Source organism: Sander vitreus, chromosome 24, assembly GCF_031162955.1.
Source record: "Sander vitreus isolate 19-12246 chromosome 24, sanVit1, whole genome shotgun sequence".
Lineage (NCBI taxonomy): Eukaryota > Metazoa > Chordata > Actinopteri > Perciformes > Percidae > Sander > Sander vitreus.
The window spans coordinates 12,101,525-12,117,273 of record NC_135878.1 but is presented as its reverse complement, the minus strand read 5'-3'; the positions used below and the strand labels follow the sequence as shown (position 1 = coordinate 12,117,273).

The window sequence follows — 15,749 nt, the reverse complement described above, 5'->3', positions numbered from 1 at the left end:
CATTAGGCAATTGTCAGTGTATTTATATTTAATTTTTTTTGGACTTTTCCGCCTTTATTTGACAGGTCAGCTAGGTGAGAAAGGGGAGAGAGAGAAGGGGAAGACATGCAGGAAATAGTCACAGGTCGGATTCGAACCCTAGACCTCTGCGTCGATTGTGTCTCAGTATATGTGCGTGATGTATTTTAAGTATTACAGTCAACTGTTCTTCACTGTAATTAGGTAACACCTTGAAATATTTTTTTAATTATGGGCTGCCTTTAAGCCTTTATACTTAGATGAGCTATTCCCCTGGATTACAACATCGCTTTTTATTTAATGGAATACTCATTCAATGCTTAATTAGAATCACTGCTTGCACCATTTGCAGTCAAGTATTTTACCTGGACATCATTGCAGGGTTATGTTGCCACACCAATAGTAAGTCATAGCTGTCGATTCCTGTGGACAACTTTTTTTTTTTTTTTTTTTTTAAATGAAGTTTAAGGACCATAGAAGAACTCCATTATTCTGATTAACATGGCAGTGATTTGAACAAACTCTCCTGGGAGATCAAACTTCAGCAGCCCCATTACTTGCAACACCAACACAATCAGACAATTTAACCATTATCATTCAACCATTTACATGCCCGCTATTGAGACACTTCTCAATTCATAACATTCAAAATCAGTTTTTTTCAGGGATGACTCACTTAATGGGTTAAATGCTTTTGTTAATACATTAACCAAGTACTGGACTGCCTTACAGTCAACATTCGAAATAAAGTGTAAGCTTTGGTTTGAACAATTATTTATTTATTGTTATCCTAGTAACAAAACACAGTTGGAATATGACATCCTCAAGTTTTGACTATTGGTTAAATGCAAGTGATGATTTAGAAGAAAAACAATTTAAGTTTCCACAATATGCCAGTCAATGAACACTGATAAGAGTTGTCACATCATACAAAACACCTAGTTTCCACACTCATCTCGCTTGACTTTTTTAAACTTTGATTGGCCTGAGAAACTTTTTTCCTTCAAACTAAAATACTTACAACTATAAAGAAAAATAACTCCGGTCAATACTGTGTGTTGCTCTAATATTCCCTCTATTCCCATTCTTCATCATCTGCAGTCTGAGCAGCGGGCTGGCTCCTCGTATCGTTGTCTTGGAAAGATCCTCCCTGAGGACACATACAATGACAGTGAGACCGGGTACCCCAGGATCCTCCAACTTCAAATTCAAGGCTTTTTAATACCATTTCAAATGAAATTCAACTTCAATTAAAATAACATAATTGGATTATAATATAATCCAATAAAATAAGCTACATTACACTGCATAATGAGCACTTTTACTTTTAAAACAGTGAGAGGACAGACGGCTACACTGAGATCACAAATAGTCCAGAGGGGGGAAAAAAAAAACAAGCAACTATAAGACAGAATAGTCAACCCAGTTACCTTCCTAGAGTCTGTTGAGGCAAAGCCCTTCCTGGAGGGGTTGAAGCCTGTGGCCCCAGGGCCTCTAAACGCAGACTCCTCCAACCATGAGGGTACTTCCTGCTGGGCCTGTCAATCCCAGTCAACATATGGAAACATTAAAGGCCAACACTGACTGTGATTTAAGTCCTTCCTAATGATGCATAATTCCTTTAACGTAAATTACCTAACAATAGTGTTTTCCCAGGGAGAAGAACTCGTGCAGGAAGAGTATTACTGCTCATTAGTGATATAAAAGCCTTAATATAAATGTCAAAAAAGTTCGTGCCTTCCAGATGTTTTTCCTGGAGCGGACGGCTCTCTTACCTTGGACAGGATTGTGACGAGGGAGCGGGCCAATTGGCCATCAGCTTCAGGGTCATAGAAAGACACCGCCTTCCCAATGTTACCACAACGGCCAGTTCTCCCAATACGGTGGACATAATCATCAATGTTATTAGGGAGATCAAAGTTCACCACATGCTGTACATCTTGAATATCCAGACCGCGGGCGGCTACCGAGGTTGCCACCAGGACTGGACATTTGCCAGAGCGGAAGTCTGCCAGAGCCTGCTCTCGCTCCCGCTGCTCACGATCACTGCCAGACAACACCACTCATTACTATCTGCATTAATACCAAAGTAAAAATATAGATTCCTGGACACAACACTTACCCATGAATGCTGGTAGTCAAAACCTTCTCCTGGCACAGGTAAGTGGCAATGAAATCAGCTTGTCTCTTGGTCTCCACAAACACCATGGTGCGCTCCGTTCCTGCAACAAACACCAGTTGTCAAAATTAAGACTGCAAGACAATCAACACAAGCTCCTGTTCCATCATGGAATACAATGTGGTTATATTTTGAGCTGTAATGTATTAGTCAGTCTGCAAGAGCTGCAGAGTGCTTCATGTTTAAAAGTTATATATTGCAATGTAGCATTATGTAACTTATAGGCATACATTGTACATGCATAATTCTGTACAAATAACCCTTTGAGTTTCCAAACTTATCTGAATACATGAAAACATTTTTTAGTGTCTAGTCTTAGCTAATAGAATTCTAATTATTTGCACAAATAATCTTTAAAAAAATTGATTCCTGTCCTTGCTTTTATTTTGATGTTTTCTGAAGTTTGGAAATCAAGAGGCTGATAAAATAGCTACGGAAAACTATACCAGTGGTCTTGAGAAAATCAAGGAGCTGCTCCCTCTTGGAGAACTTGGTGACTTGGATAAATGTCTGCTCCACATCACTGCAGGCTCCGCCGACCACACCCACAGCCAAGAACAAATAGTCTGTCTTGAGAAAGTCTGCTGCCATTCTGCAAAAAACAGTTTCATATTCATATATGCTAAGCTCATTTGTACTGTAGAAAAAAAAGAAAAAGAAGTGATTTAACAAGAAATAGACCTCTGGATGTCTTCCGGGTAGGTGGCACTGAACATCAGAGTCTGGCGGTTCCCTTTGGATGGCATTTCAGGGAAGCCCACCAAGCGGCGCATGTCAGGCTCAAAACCCATATCCAACATCCGGTCAGCCTCATCGAGCACCAAGTACCGCAGCTTACTCAACCCAACCTGGAGCCATTCACACCATTCAGTTACAGTATAAGCCTTCAAATAAAGACTATTTAACTTTGATATTATCAAATGATTGAACATTTCTAAATTAGTTTACCTTTCCTCTTCCAATCATATCCAACAGTCTCCCTGGTGTTCCACACAGCACATTGCACCCCCTTAAGATGTCTCTTATTTGGTGTCCAGTGCTGACTCCACCGTAAACCACTACTGGACGCACACATGTCCTACAACAGTCATGACTCAGATTAGAAGCCAGGAGAATGTGCATAAAGTTATACATTGCATCTTTAATCTGTGGGATGTACAGGGCTGAAAGCAAGGAAAAAGTTTATGGCGGAAATATTTTTGGTGGTTAGGAGAAAGAATGGAGGAATTGGGGGGGGGGGGGTCGTCACAAAATTAAGAAATCAATTAAAAATGAACATGTTGGGTATCGTTAGGACTTCATCAATACTCTTATCGATACTCCATATAGGTTCAGCTCTATCTTTATGCTCTTCTTTTGCGTTACTATAATTGCTTTTTTAAATATATTTTAAAAATAAAATTTACAACTTCCCAAGACCCCCGTATCTTACTTACTACCTGCTGGTTAAAGTGGAGGGGGTCAGCCACAGAGCTAGCGTCAACTTCAGCACAGACTCAGTGGGCTGACCTTTGAGGGGGACAAGCTATTCTCATTTTATTGACAAGCCGCTTCAAGTTTTGCTTTAGTGATCTCTTCCTTGCAGCAAATGACAACCACTAGTCTTTATACAAATAATTGCGCGATGACATCACCAATATGCAAATGAGCATACGATATTATACGAAGCGCTTTATTTATTTTCTTCAAATGGCCTGAGCCGGAATTCTGGCACAATGGCGCAGAACTTTAAGCCCTGGGGGTGTTTTAAACATCTTGCTGGGTGATTAAGGGGTTTGGTTTAAAAAAAAATAATAATAATCTTAAAGCCACAGTCTAAACATACCCATAAGAAAACTTCCTGGCCTCCAGATATATCTGGTTGATGAGCTCCCTGGTTGGGGCCACGATGATGGCTTCAGGCTCCTGCAGCTCACTAAAGCTGCTGGCTGCTACACCATCTGCCATCAGCTGCTGCAGAATAGGGAGCAGGAATGCAGCCTGGTGGAGGAAAAATGGTTATACTCAATCCACATGCAAAGTAACAGGCCAGTGTTTGCTCTCTTATCTCACCGTTTTACCAGATCCAGTCTGGGCACAGGCCATGAGATCTCTGCCAGCAGAGATGATTGGGATGCCGTGCTTCTGCACTGGGGTTGGCTTCACATAACCAGACTTGTTGACATTTTTTCTCAGGGACTCGCACAATGCTGCCTCATCAAAAGTCTAAAGGAAAAAAGGTTTGAATTGTTGACTGAGCAGTCCATCCACCACTTAAACAGATGAAACACACCAGCTTTAAGGGACAGTTCATTTGTTACCATATGGTTGTTTTAAGGTACACCCTAGTAAAAGCTATTAATGCGAAGGTCTACTGATTTTATTGGTAGACATCCCAGTGAGCTGGAAGCTTGTCAGGCAAGTTACAATATCAGCGTTTCCACTATATACATTTAGCAGCGGCACACATCTGCTGCTGTATTATTGCAGAGCTGTCTGCTTCACCGAACTTCAACTCAAACTTCGAACTCAAGCGAAGGGTCATCTGCTCTTTTTTCCTTTGCTCAACAGTACAAATAAAATAAATAGAATAACAAAAATAAATTGTTAAAATAATTTTGTATGCCCTTATAACTAAGATATTTAAGATGGGTGTAATATAACTATTGATTGAGTTACAGAATATAATTTGTACAACCTCTTAAAGTCTAGATGCTGTGAAACCGTTTACACTTCTGATACTCATGTAACCATACACAACACAGGTGCTACTGTCTGGTTGGTCATTTCTTTTGTTGACGTGGTTACAAGGGTAGTGCTTAATAAATCCATGGGGTAGGGTAAGTCAGAGAGCAGATTCAACGCAGAACCATAAATCAGGCATTAGTGAGAGCGAAAACAGCAGCTGCGTTAATAAGTGGCATCAGTGTTTGAGTAGTGAAGCAAGCGAGGAGAGGGACCGGTGGGCGGTGTCTGAGCGACTGTGCGAGGAAAAAGAGATAGCAAAGACGATATAAAGTGAGTCAACAGCAAAAATAAAAACGCCAAACTTCTTAAGACAAGGTGGCTTCATCTGCTAATACTGTCGGTTAAGTGAAGGGTGTTACAACGTGGAGAATGCAGTGCACACAGAATAGTATCACGCACAGCACACCTTTTTGTTTACTTAAACCGCACAATTCTTGCAGTTATGTAATCGCACAGAACGACAATGTGATCGTGATTAGATTAATCGTGCAGCCCTAAGTAGTGGGTAGAGTGAAAATGTGTTCTGAGATGCCCACTGCAAAATGTGTTATGTATCTGGAATTGAATTGTTCATTAGCTATGCGTCATATCTCTGAGAAAAACAGTACAACTGGAATGTAATTTGAAGACGTGATGCTTTTGACAAACCATTGCATATAAAGCAAACTAAAAAAGCTAAAAAAAGGACATACATGCTGTAGTCACTTGTAACGATACGGTTAACCTTTTCAGCTGTGTCAGTATAATCTGTTCATATGGGACCACAACCCTCCCTTTGTGTGTTGTAATCTGAGCTTCTCCATTCTGTTTTGTAACCTGTCCATCCACACGTGCATGATAGTGCACCTGAGTCCCTCCAAGTATGTTTAGTTTGACAAGTCTTATTGCAGTATAGCGCTTTATTTTTTTACCTATTCAAATCCATGCTGCATGTGTAGACACACATAACTCACCACTATGACTGCAAATTATAATTTTGTCCAAGATTGTTCAATTGGTTGATTAATCAGCAAGTCTGTAACATTAAATGCCCATCCACCACTTTCCAAAGTACCCAATTGCTTTTAATGTCTTACGAACCAGCTACTATAAATACTTTAAATATTTATCAACGAATTTATGAAATATTTCAGTACTTCTTACCATGATAGCCTGCGGTGGGTTGGTTCCACTAACATCTACCATGATGTCATCATACTTGTCAAAGTTAATGCCTGACTCATAGTGGGAAAAAATTGAGTCCTCATCGTCAGGGAGGGTTGGGGGAACATACGTGACCTTCGGCCCTGCAGGTCAAAAGGAAAAATGTTATGTGGTGGAGGAGTAGAACAGGCTTAACGATACTGTTCAATATATTTACACTGATTAGTTTGTTAACTTACTGTCACCATCGTCTGTATCCTTCCTTTCTGGATCATTATCACGCCCTGTGTCAGATAGATGTCAGTCACATCAGTAAAATGTTACAATTCCAACTGAATAGCTAAAATCAGTTAATCATCAAAACACTATTACAACCATGAGAGAAGATCTCCTCATCTTTCCCACGGTAGCCTGCAATGATACAAGACACACTCAACATTGGCCAATATTAACCAACATGAAATAAATGCTCTTCCAAAAGATTAAGTGATGCTTACTCACCTCCACCAAAGCCTCCTTTGGCACCCTGGTCATTACCTTTAACATATTATATTTATATATTACATATATTACCATAACTGATCTGCTCATTACATTCAAATTAAGACTTGATTAGCAAAACTTCTGGTTTTTAGAAAACCATCTTTAAGAAGAAATCTGGCCTGCTTCCCTACAACATGACTAAATCAAGATACAGGATTCCTAAGTTAAATAAAAGGACCACCTAGGATAAAACTGAATGCCAACTTCATAGCCATATAATTAAAATAAAAGTGTGGATTTTAGGTCAAGGAAAGAATTGTTTACCAAGTAAATTAACAAGTACAATATAATATTGTATATAATACAACACAATAATTAATTCACAATGGCTTTGTGAGGTTGTTTATACTATAAAATAAAAAATATTTATCGAGGTGCCTGAACAAAAGACAAGACCTTTGTAAACGAAATGTAATTCTTTGTGAATGAAATTTAAAACTTTTAAGGCTTTGTTTTTTGAATATTAAATTTAAGACCAATACTTTTAAGCCCCCGCAGGTACCCTAAAGCAGGGGTCTTCAACATTCTTTAAGCCAAGAACCCGTTAACTAAAGAGAGCAGGGACCTCCTACTATATTGTATAAAATGAACATGTATGGCTGCCTAGAACCTTGATACATACCTATAGGTCAGTACGCCTATCATCAGTGGGGATTTACATTTGCTAATAATATGTTAGATTCATGTTAAGACTCTTATTGAAAAATTAAGACTAATTTGGAGGCTTCTCTGCATTGACTAAAGATGCCTGCCCTAAAGAAATACCTTGTCTGAAACCACCTCCCCTGCTGCTTCTTCCTCCTCTGCTTCCTCCTCTAAACCCTGTTCAAAACATACAGTATTGAAATAAATATTCACATACATTAGATAAAAAGTATTACTTTGTGTAAAAAAAAAAAAAAAACTTCAGGTTAAACAGTCAACTAGGTTTGGATACCGGAACAATTTGGTTCCAGTGGTACCTTTTTAACGGTACTTTCCTAGCCTGACAAGCCAGACCCACATCAAGATGTTGGGTCTGGGAACTCACCATTGGCAGGGCTCAATCCGAGGGGCGGGATAAACAGCTGTCTTTCAAATTCCCTCTGCACTCAATAGCCAACCACACAACACATCTTCCTTTAAGAATGACTTCAGTGCTTAATTCCAAGTCTTCCAGTCATGCCATGTTAAGCCCGCCCACCGACTCTATACACGATGTGATTGGCCTGACCAGAATTTGTTTTTTCCAGCTCGCAAGCCAACGGAGAGTTGCTAGACTGACCCTGGCTGCAAATTACATTTGCTGCCGCTAGGGTGCGTCTAGATTTCTAGTCTAGTACTTTCCCTCTTTAATAACAAATTAATTTGTTGTAAAACATAATTCCAAACCTATTTAACATATTGGACCATTTTTTAAATCTAGAACATTTTTCAAAACACAAAATACAACACCTCCCTCTCCCCTCCCAAACCCGTCCCTACAACCTATTAAGTCAAATTAATTTCTTACACTGCATTGCAACTTATTCTTATATCTGTATCTTAATCTATTTTATCCTGTTTTTTTATTTTTTTAATTGCCGTTTTAAGTAAAGCACTTTGAATTGCCTCGTTACTATAAATGTGCTATACAAATAAAGTTGCCTTGCCCTACAACCTGTAGCCTGTCAGTCAGTCACCGGACAGGAGAACACCGTTGGGCCTACAATCTCCATCTGTCAGTCAGGCAAAAGGGCATAGAGAACCCTGGTGTGCCTGCCTGTCTTGGAGAAAGTGTAACGTTAACTGCACCGTGACCACTTTTGGCTCGCTATTATTATATTGCAGTGAATGCTGTCTGTGTGGAGTTCTGAAAAGTGTAACCACACTTGCAACCGCTTTCCCGGCCTTGCCGTGACTCACTGTAACTTAAAACTGCCAAAACGACATACTTTTGCTCCGTACGCACCTCTGCGTGTCGGAGCCCTGCTCTTTGTCAACATGCAGAGAGGACATAAGCTTACGCACTCTCAGGTACCGAAATTTTTCACCGTTTGATTTAACGTGAATCAGTCCTCGGTAGTACTGACGTAATTCGGTTGGTACCCAAAAAAAGTACAGAATTCGGTACCCAACCCTACGGTCGACACCTGTTATGTGTGAGGGCGATAAAAGAAAAAAAGCACCAACCATTTTCACACTCTCCAGCGCCATCTCCTGTAAAACCAAGGCAATTCATGTAGTCAGCTGAAATGTCTTCAGGTCAATCATTGTCAGAATAGACCCGATTCCAGCATTCTCAGAATCAAATATATAAAGACATTACCATTGAATTCACTGCGATCCGTCCTGCCAGATCCCCTGCCACGCCCTGATTGAATAAACATGCCATCAGGACACAATTTAAAAAATCCTGTACAAAGCATTCAATTGAAAAGAAATCTGCCAACTGACCCCAACATGTTCTGCTAATACAATATTCTCTTTATATATTGTTCAGAAGGTTTAACAGGCAACTTCATGATGACAATTGTCTCAGGAACCAGTCTCATTCAGGATGCTTCTTGTGATTTGTTAAATTACTATGAATGTTTTCATACTTGCAACAGCAAGCTGACTTTCTCCAAGAAAGTCATATTTCAAACATACAGAGACTAGTGTTTATTATTCACAAAAGCTTTCAGAGGAGTATTTGAATTTCCGGGCCAATAACAGCTATAATTAATACCATGTTGGTCATGTTTTCGGCTTCGTTTTGTCGGTCTGTCAGGAGGATTACTGAAAGGGTGTAGCACGGACCAACAAAGACCTCTAAATCTTATGGGTGATCCGAATCAATTTTTCTAAACTTTTGCTCAAGTTGGCAAGATAGAGCATTTCAGCTGCATTCATGTGGCATCTGAATAATTGGACAAATGAGATCCTGACTGGAAAAAAATTAAAATAAATCATGTTTACGGCCTCTCAATTTGGAACTTTAACATGGCGGAAGTCTTAAATTTCCTTACTGAACAAATAGTAATTTTAATATCTTACTTATCGACTAATAATATATCAGCAACCGCTATATCATGCATCTCACTCTACAGCCAGGACAATTAGTAAATTATAAATAAATAATTTTTGTTCCACTGTATTTAAAAATTTACATTTCACTCAGGACTACAACTTTTACATAATCAAATCTGAAGTAGAACGGTACATTTTCTGTCTGTGGTTAATTACAGTTCATGTCTCACCTCTGCCTCTGAAACCACCTCTATCTCCTCCTGTATTGTTCCAGTCACCCCCATCTAAAAAACAAAACAAATTGGAGGATCAGTAGCACCAATGACTGAGTAACTGCTGACACCAGTTAAAATAATACTGCGCGATGCTTACCATTCCCATCACCACCTACAAAACAAATTATTTATTAGCACAATTCAAAAGGCAATTCAAAGTGCTTTATACAATCATTAACATACAAAGCAAATAAAACAGAAAATTCAACAATCATAAAACTGTAGATTTAAAAAGTCAGAAGTGTAGGCACGCAATCTCTAAATGACTGCAGACCTACTCTATCTGTAATGTGTCCTGAGATAACGTCGGTTATGATTTGAAATAAAAATTGAACTGAATTAAATACCGAGTAGTTTTGCACACTGCATTTATTATCAGTGTGAGGCAAAACTGATGTTTTGCAGTTCATATTAGGGCTGCACAATTATGGCCAAAATGATATGATTATGTTTGATCAATATATTGATCACGATTAATTATCACGATTTGTTGATTTTAACCAAAACAAATGTTATTGTCACATAGGCTAATAACTGCTTTCACATCTGTATTGTGCTACATTCCTCCTTTGCTGAAGGATACTATGAAGGAGTATGCCATTTAAGTTGTTGTGCGACCGCTTTCCACACATACGCGTTTGCTGTGAAAAGATACAGGCGTTTACGTTTGCCCTATTGGCATTCGGTGATACGGTATCTACCGGACGAAATAGCAACGCGGATTACGGTGCCACTTAAATGTCTGCGTTGCGCTCTGATGCTGCAAAACAGACGTTAGAGGCAACAGAAACATCGCTGCATGTCACGCTAGTCAACACTAATAACACGTTACACAGCAGGTAACGTTAGCCTACCATTAGCTACAGTAGTAACTGGATTAAACAGTTACGTAAACGTAGTGTGACTGTATTTCATTGTAGAGGATTAAAACAGCGGGACGTACAACAGTCGGCCGCTAAAGCTATGAGCTAAAAGACTCACTGATCACTGCTGTTGTCTGAAAAACAGACGGGACAAAATGTTGCGTTTACTGGTAAACCTTGTAACGACTTATGACTATCTGTTGTGGAATTTTCCTCACGTTACTCTGTGACTGTCTACATCTAAGATAAGCTGCGCGGTGCAGGGAACAACTCTGATTGGCTCATGGAGGTACGTGATCAGAGAGTGGTTTACGGAGCTTTGAAAAAAAAAAATAACTGATACAGAGCGGAATGAAGCATTTTAAATATTGCTCGATAACGTAAATTTGATCGTGGGAAGCCAAAATCGTGATCAAAATTCGATTAATTGTGCAGCCCTAGTTCATATTGTTACTTAAGCTATTTAAAAGTCAAAGTATGCTATTCAGTGACTCAACTAACAACAGTTTCACTACTTTTAAATAAATATGAGATGGGTTGGAACCTGAGGAGAATGAGCTTTTAAATCCTCCTTGTCTGCCTCTGCCACCACGACCTGGAGAGAAACAGAAAAACATTCAACAATTTCCTCTAGGGCAGAGGTGGTTAGTGTTCATCCTTTCTACACTTACCCCTTCCAAAGTCACCAACGCCAGTGTTCCAGGAGTCTCCTTGTGTGCCTAGAAAGGTGTTCATGTCCAATGATGCATCATCTTAAATGATATAGTAATTGCTTGCACCCTTTGTTTGCAGTTACAAGAGGTGATTCAGAAGATGCTCAAGAACAGTTCATTTTACATGCTAAAAGTGAATGTACAAGCACTATTAAAGCTTCAATTCAAAAAAATAATTTAATAATTTGCGTACAGAGGTGTAGACATACCTTCACTTGAGGTGTGGCTGGTTAGTGCAATAGTACTAGTAGAAGTTTCCTGTAATGATGAGTAAATTCATATCAGGTGTTCACAGTCTGGCTCCATGCCAAGAACAACAAAGCTGGACATAATTGACAAATAGTTCATTTTCATTGCCGCTTTGACAGGAAACTAGCTTACCCCTTCATTCCACTCGTCCATTTTTGTTCACCTAAAAAAATTAAATAAATTAAACATTCAGATACTAGAACTGTAGTACAATTGCACAATGTTACATAATGGTGAGACAGCCTGGTTACTGTTACATGAATCCTACTGGAGACTCAGCAAAGCAAATCAGTTTTGGAAAAAAAAAAAAATCATATCAATGGATTAATGTAACATTAATTTGGAAACTGCTTAAAAAGGTGTCTTTGTTAAAGGCAGGGTTGGTAAATATTTTCAACACACACTTATATCTACCTATATATTGTTTGAAATGGTCTTTACACCCGACAGCAATAAATAATTTATGGAGTCTGATCTGTAGTTGCTATAATCCTGTAAAAACGCCCACCAATCACTGGTGGTCCGCTTGAATAGAACCAATGAAATGCCTCCGTTTCCCGCTGCATGTATGAGCCTGCAGCAGGAGTTACTGCAAGTCTACTGGAGAATGTAGTCAGCATGCACATTACCAGGGCCTCTCCTATGTTGAATGCAGCCATCATTAATGGTTTTGACTACACCTGTGCTTTTCCTACTATGACATGTCAACATGTCTGCCGTGAAAGAGGCCTATTGCGGTCCTTCCGCCTCTCTGCTCTAAAGCAGCGGTGCACGTCTGTGTGTGGGGGAGCCCCCGAGGAGATGCTACTTTTAAAATTTATCTAGCAAGCTTTTCAACATTACCGACCCTGCCTTTAAAGCAACATTTTTCTTTCGTCCCACAAAAGTAACGTTATGAAAAGATTAACTTATGTCACAGCACCAGGGTTTACAATTAGCACAATCCACCAGCCAAATGCTGGTAAAATGTAAGTGACTGGCTGGTAAAATGTTAATATTCAAAGACAATTTTGAACCCTGCACAGCAAGTGTCATATGAAACCTTAACCACCGACCTCGTGCTTTTCGCAACGAAACCGTTAGGCTAATGTTAACTTTAGCTAAAACACCAGACATAGCTAAATTGTGGGTGAACCATTAAGGACAAATATTAAATGCACTGGGTTGTACTTAAGTTTGAGAAGTTACACAAAAACCCTTTAAGACTAACGTTAACCTTATCAAAGTAACCCAATTTACCAGCTAACATCATTGCTAACGTTAACCATGCATCTGCCAGAGAAGTGTGCAAAATTATCTTGCGCTACTTTTGGCTAATCCCGATTCGACATGGCCTCATTCGTTATCAACACACCCAAGTAAAGTCGATATTTTTAAAGAAAAGTGGTTGGTAAGAAAATGTGAATTAACGTTACATTTTGAAGGTGACGGCCATGTACGAAAATTGATGCCTGTTGGAATTACGTTAGCAGGGTGTTGGCGCTAACGTTAGCTAAAACAAGCTAACATTAGCTAAAAAGAGCTAACTCCGCATTAATAAAGTAGAATAAAATTGATAAAATATCCGTTCCGTTCATTAAAATGGTTTACGAACTGACGGCGCCAATAAACATTAGTTAACGTAACTTCTATAACCATTATTTACTTTACCAAATGCTTCTCAATTGCAGTATGATGATTATCACCCTCGTGGCGTAGCTCCGCTCAGTCAAGTGTGTCGTGCGCAGTGTGCACACGTCTCCACTAACCAGCTAGCTAAGGTTGCCAGTTCCGCTGCTTTCCCGCCCAACTCGACTAATTTGAAATACAACTAAAGATTATTTAATATGAATAATAATAATAAACTGTGGCCAGATGGATAAGTGTCTATTTCTGTAAATTGCGCCTGCTAAAAAAGACGATTGCATTTTTGGTATACGTTTTTTTGGTATTGGTAAAATGGTTAATCTGTTGCATACGGGATATTGAAAGGGTTGTTGCCTTAACGATACTGCACTCTTTTTGAGTTGTTAACAGTTTCTTCCGTTTTCAATTTCCCTTGAAATATTTGTTTCCCTCCTTTAGTCTCGTTCTCCTCCGAAAAACCAAACCACTAGGACTACTTATTTGAGTCTTTCCTTTTCATGCCACTTTTCATTCTTTTTACTCCACTACATTAATCTGGCATCTTAAATTACAATTTACTTTACAAATTAAGATTTTGCACACAAAACCCACGTAGTTTATAAAATATGATAGGCCTACGTTTTATTATAAATTAAACTACCCAACAATATATGGGTCTACTAGAAGTAACGTTACAGCTTAAATGATAAACCAATTAAACACAGTTGCTGCACATTGCTGTTGCAGAGATTACCTCTATTTGCATTTCATCCACGTATGTTACGTGACCTCGTAGCATACGCAAGACCCCAGGAAGAGCGCCATGTCTAAAAGCCACCATGGGCTTAGTGGATAGGGGTGGTGGTACTGCACCCCATGGCCCAGAAAGACTTTTCACATAGACTTCGCATGGCGAAAGAAACGTCTAAATTTCAGCGGATCATTTGTTTCGGGGTATATCAATTTACCAGCCCGAACAATTAAAGGGTCCTTGTTTAAAACGTCACGTTTTTAACATTTTTAACATTCACTAGTAGCGAATCCACAATTATTAAATTAGGCATGATGAATGTTCTCTTAATACATCCATGATGCTACCCTGGTAGCAAATAAAAAAGGTTAAAAAAAAAAAAAAAAGGATAACTGTTTACTGTGTTGTTCATCTGTACTGTGCTAATCACATTTGCCGTGTTGTCTTTATCATCTGATTACCATTATTTATAATTCACTTGTCATACACAGGTCTACCATTTTTTGTCCTAGATCATGGACTTTGTGAGGAAAGGAAAGTTTCTATTGCTCAGATATACTCTTTAATAAATAATTTGGCCTACATTATGTTATTTCTAATCCCAGTTTGTTCTACTAAGAGTCTGGAAGCTGTACAGTGTACATACAGTAGGCCTACAGATACCTTTTACAGAGCAAAATTTATGCCAGTGCTTTTAAAGTTTTTGCACCTTCATGTTGGTGTGAGCTACAGTGTCACTTTAAACTAGAGTATTGGTAGGCTATAGAGACACTTGTGCCAGATGTGTGCAGATGGATTTGACATTTGGCATTTTATTATACATATATAAATTGTATTTGATCACCCACATATTTTGCACCTGCTCCCTAGGAAATACATTTGTGCCAAATTCAATTAGAATATTAAACACATAGCCTCTTTATGAAGTTTTGACATCAGTGTGCACCTGAGCGGTAGCACTCACCCCACATGCAAACATACAGGAACCTATTGTTAACCACAGGTGTGATATGTGCTTCAGTCACTTCCAAATATAAAAAAAAACACTACACTCAATATCCAAATTTGTGAGAATAAAACAAGATGAAATGTACTTTGAGTTTAGTCTTAATGCACCTTCAGAGTGCAGTGGTTCTTAGTACTCCGAAGGTGTGTTCTCTCTATGTGAACTCTTCTGGAATGCACTTTCTCAGTGCTTGATCTGGATTTTCACTGCTTGCTGATAATGGTGACCGCTGGAGTAGAAATTATGAATTTGGACTGGACAAAATGCAAAACGCACTAGAAGTTTAACTTTTACTATAATAAAAAAAAAAAAAACTGATATGATTTTGGGCTATCAGAAAAAAGGATTCCACATGTTCAGTTGAGTCTGGTTTCATAAAGGCAAGGCTAGATTACTAACTAAGTAAAATATAGCTGCCTGAGGGCCCTAAAAGCCATTGGTAGTTTTAATTTGATTTGGGAGGCCTGTCCAGTAGAGGGATCCTGTATTCTCTTTATAGCCTAGTTGTAAGTTACAACATTTAATTGGTGGGGATATTCCAGCATCTGGTTGTTTTTTTTGGGGCTATGGGCAAAATATAATTTCACTGACCTGTGTAATCTACTGTGCGCTCTGTACGTGATAGGAACATAACATATATGTTATATGTGCAATGCACAGAGAATACAAGGCTTTCATGGACAGTTCATTTAAAAAAATAAAAAAAA

At 38.9% G+C, this 15,749-nt stretch overlaps 1 protein-coding gene across 1 annotated transcript; it reads right to left on the bottom strand.

Annotated features, from left to right (window-relative positions):
• Positions 1 to 1,093: 1,093 nt before the first annotated feature.
• Positions 1,094 to 11,833, bottom strand: ddx4 (DEAD (Asp-Glu-Ala-Asp) box polypeptide 4). The gene is made up of 22 exons (XM_078243481.1): positions 11,813 to 11,833; positions 11,641 to 11,689; positions 11,390 to 11,437; positions 11,263 to 11,313; positions 9,953 to 9,967; positions 9,811 to 9,864; positions 8,898 to 8,942; positions 8,762 to 8,788; positions 7,376 to 7,432; positions 6,569 to 6,604; positions 6,443 to 6,478; positions 6,307 to 6,351; positions 6,068 to 6,210; positions 4,250 to 4,402; positions 4,023 to 4,177; positions 3,146 to 3,275; positions 2,879 to 3,045; positions 2,644 to 2,789; positions 2,141 to 2,240; positions 1,794 to 2,064; positions 1,449 to 1,556; positions 1,094 to 1,168 (listed from the first exon to the last, which is right to left on the bottom strand). The coding sequence occupies exons 1-22, from the start codon at positions 11,831 to 11,833 to the stop codon at positions 1,094 to 1,096; spliced, it is 1,932 nt and encodes a 643-aa protein (XP_078099607.1).
• Positions 11,834 to 15,749: the final 3,916 nt, after the last annotated feature.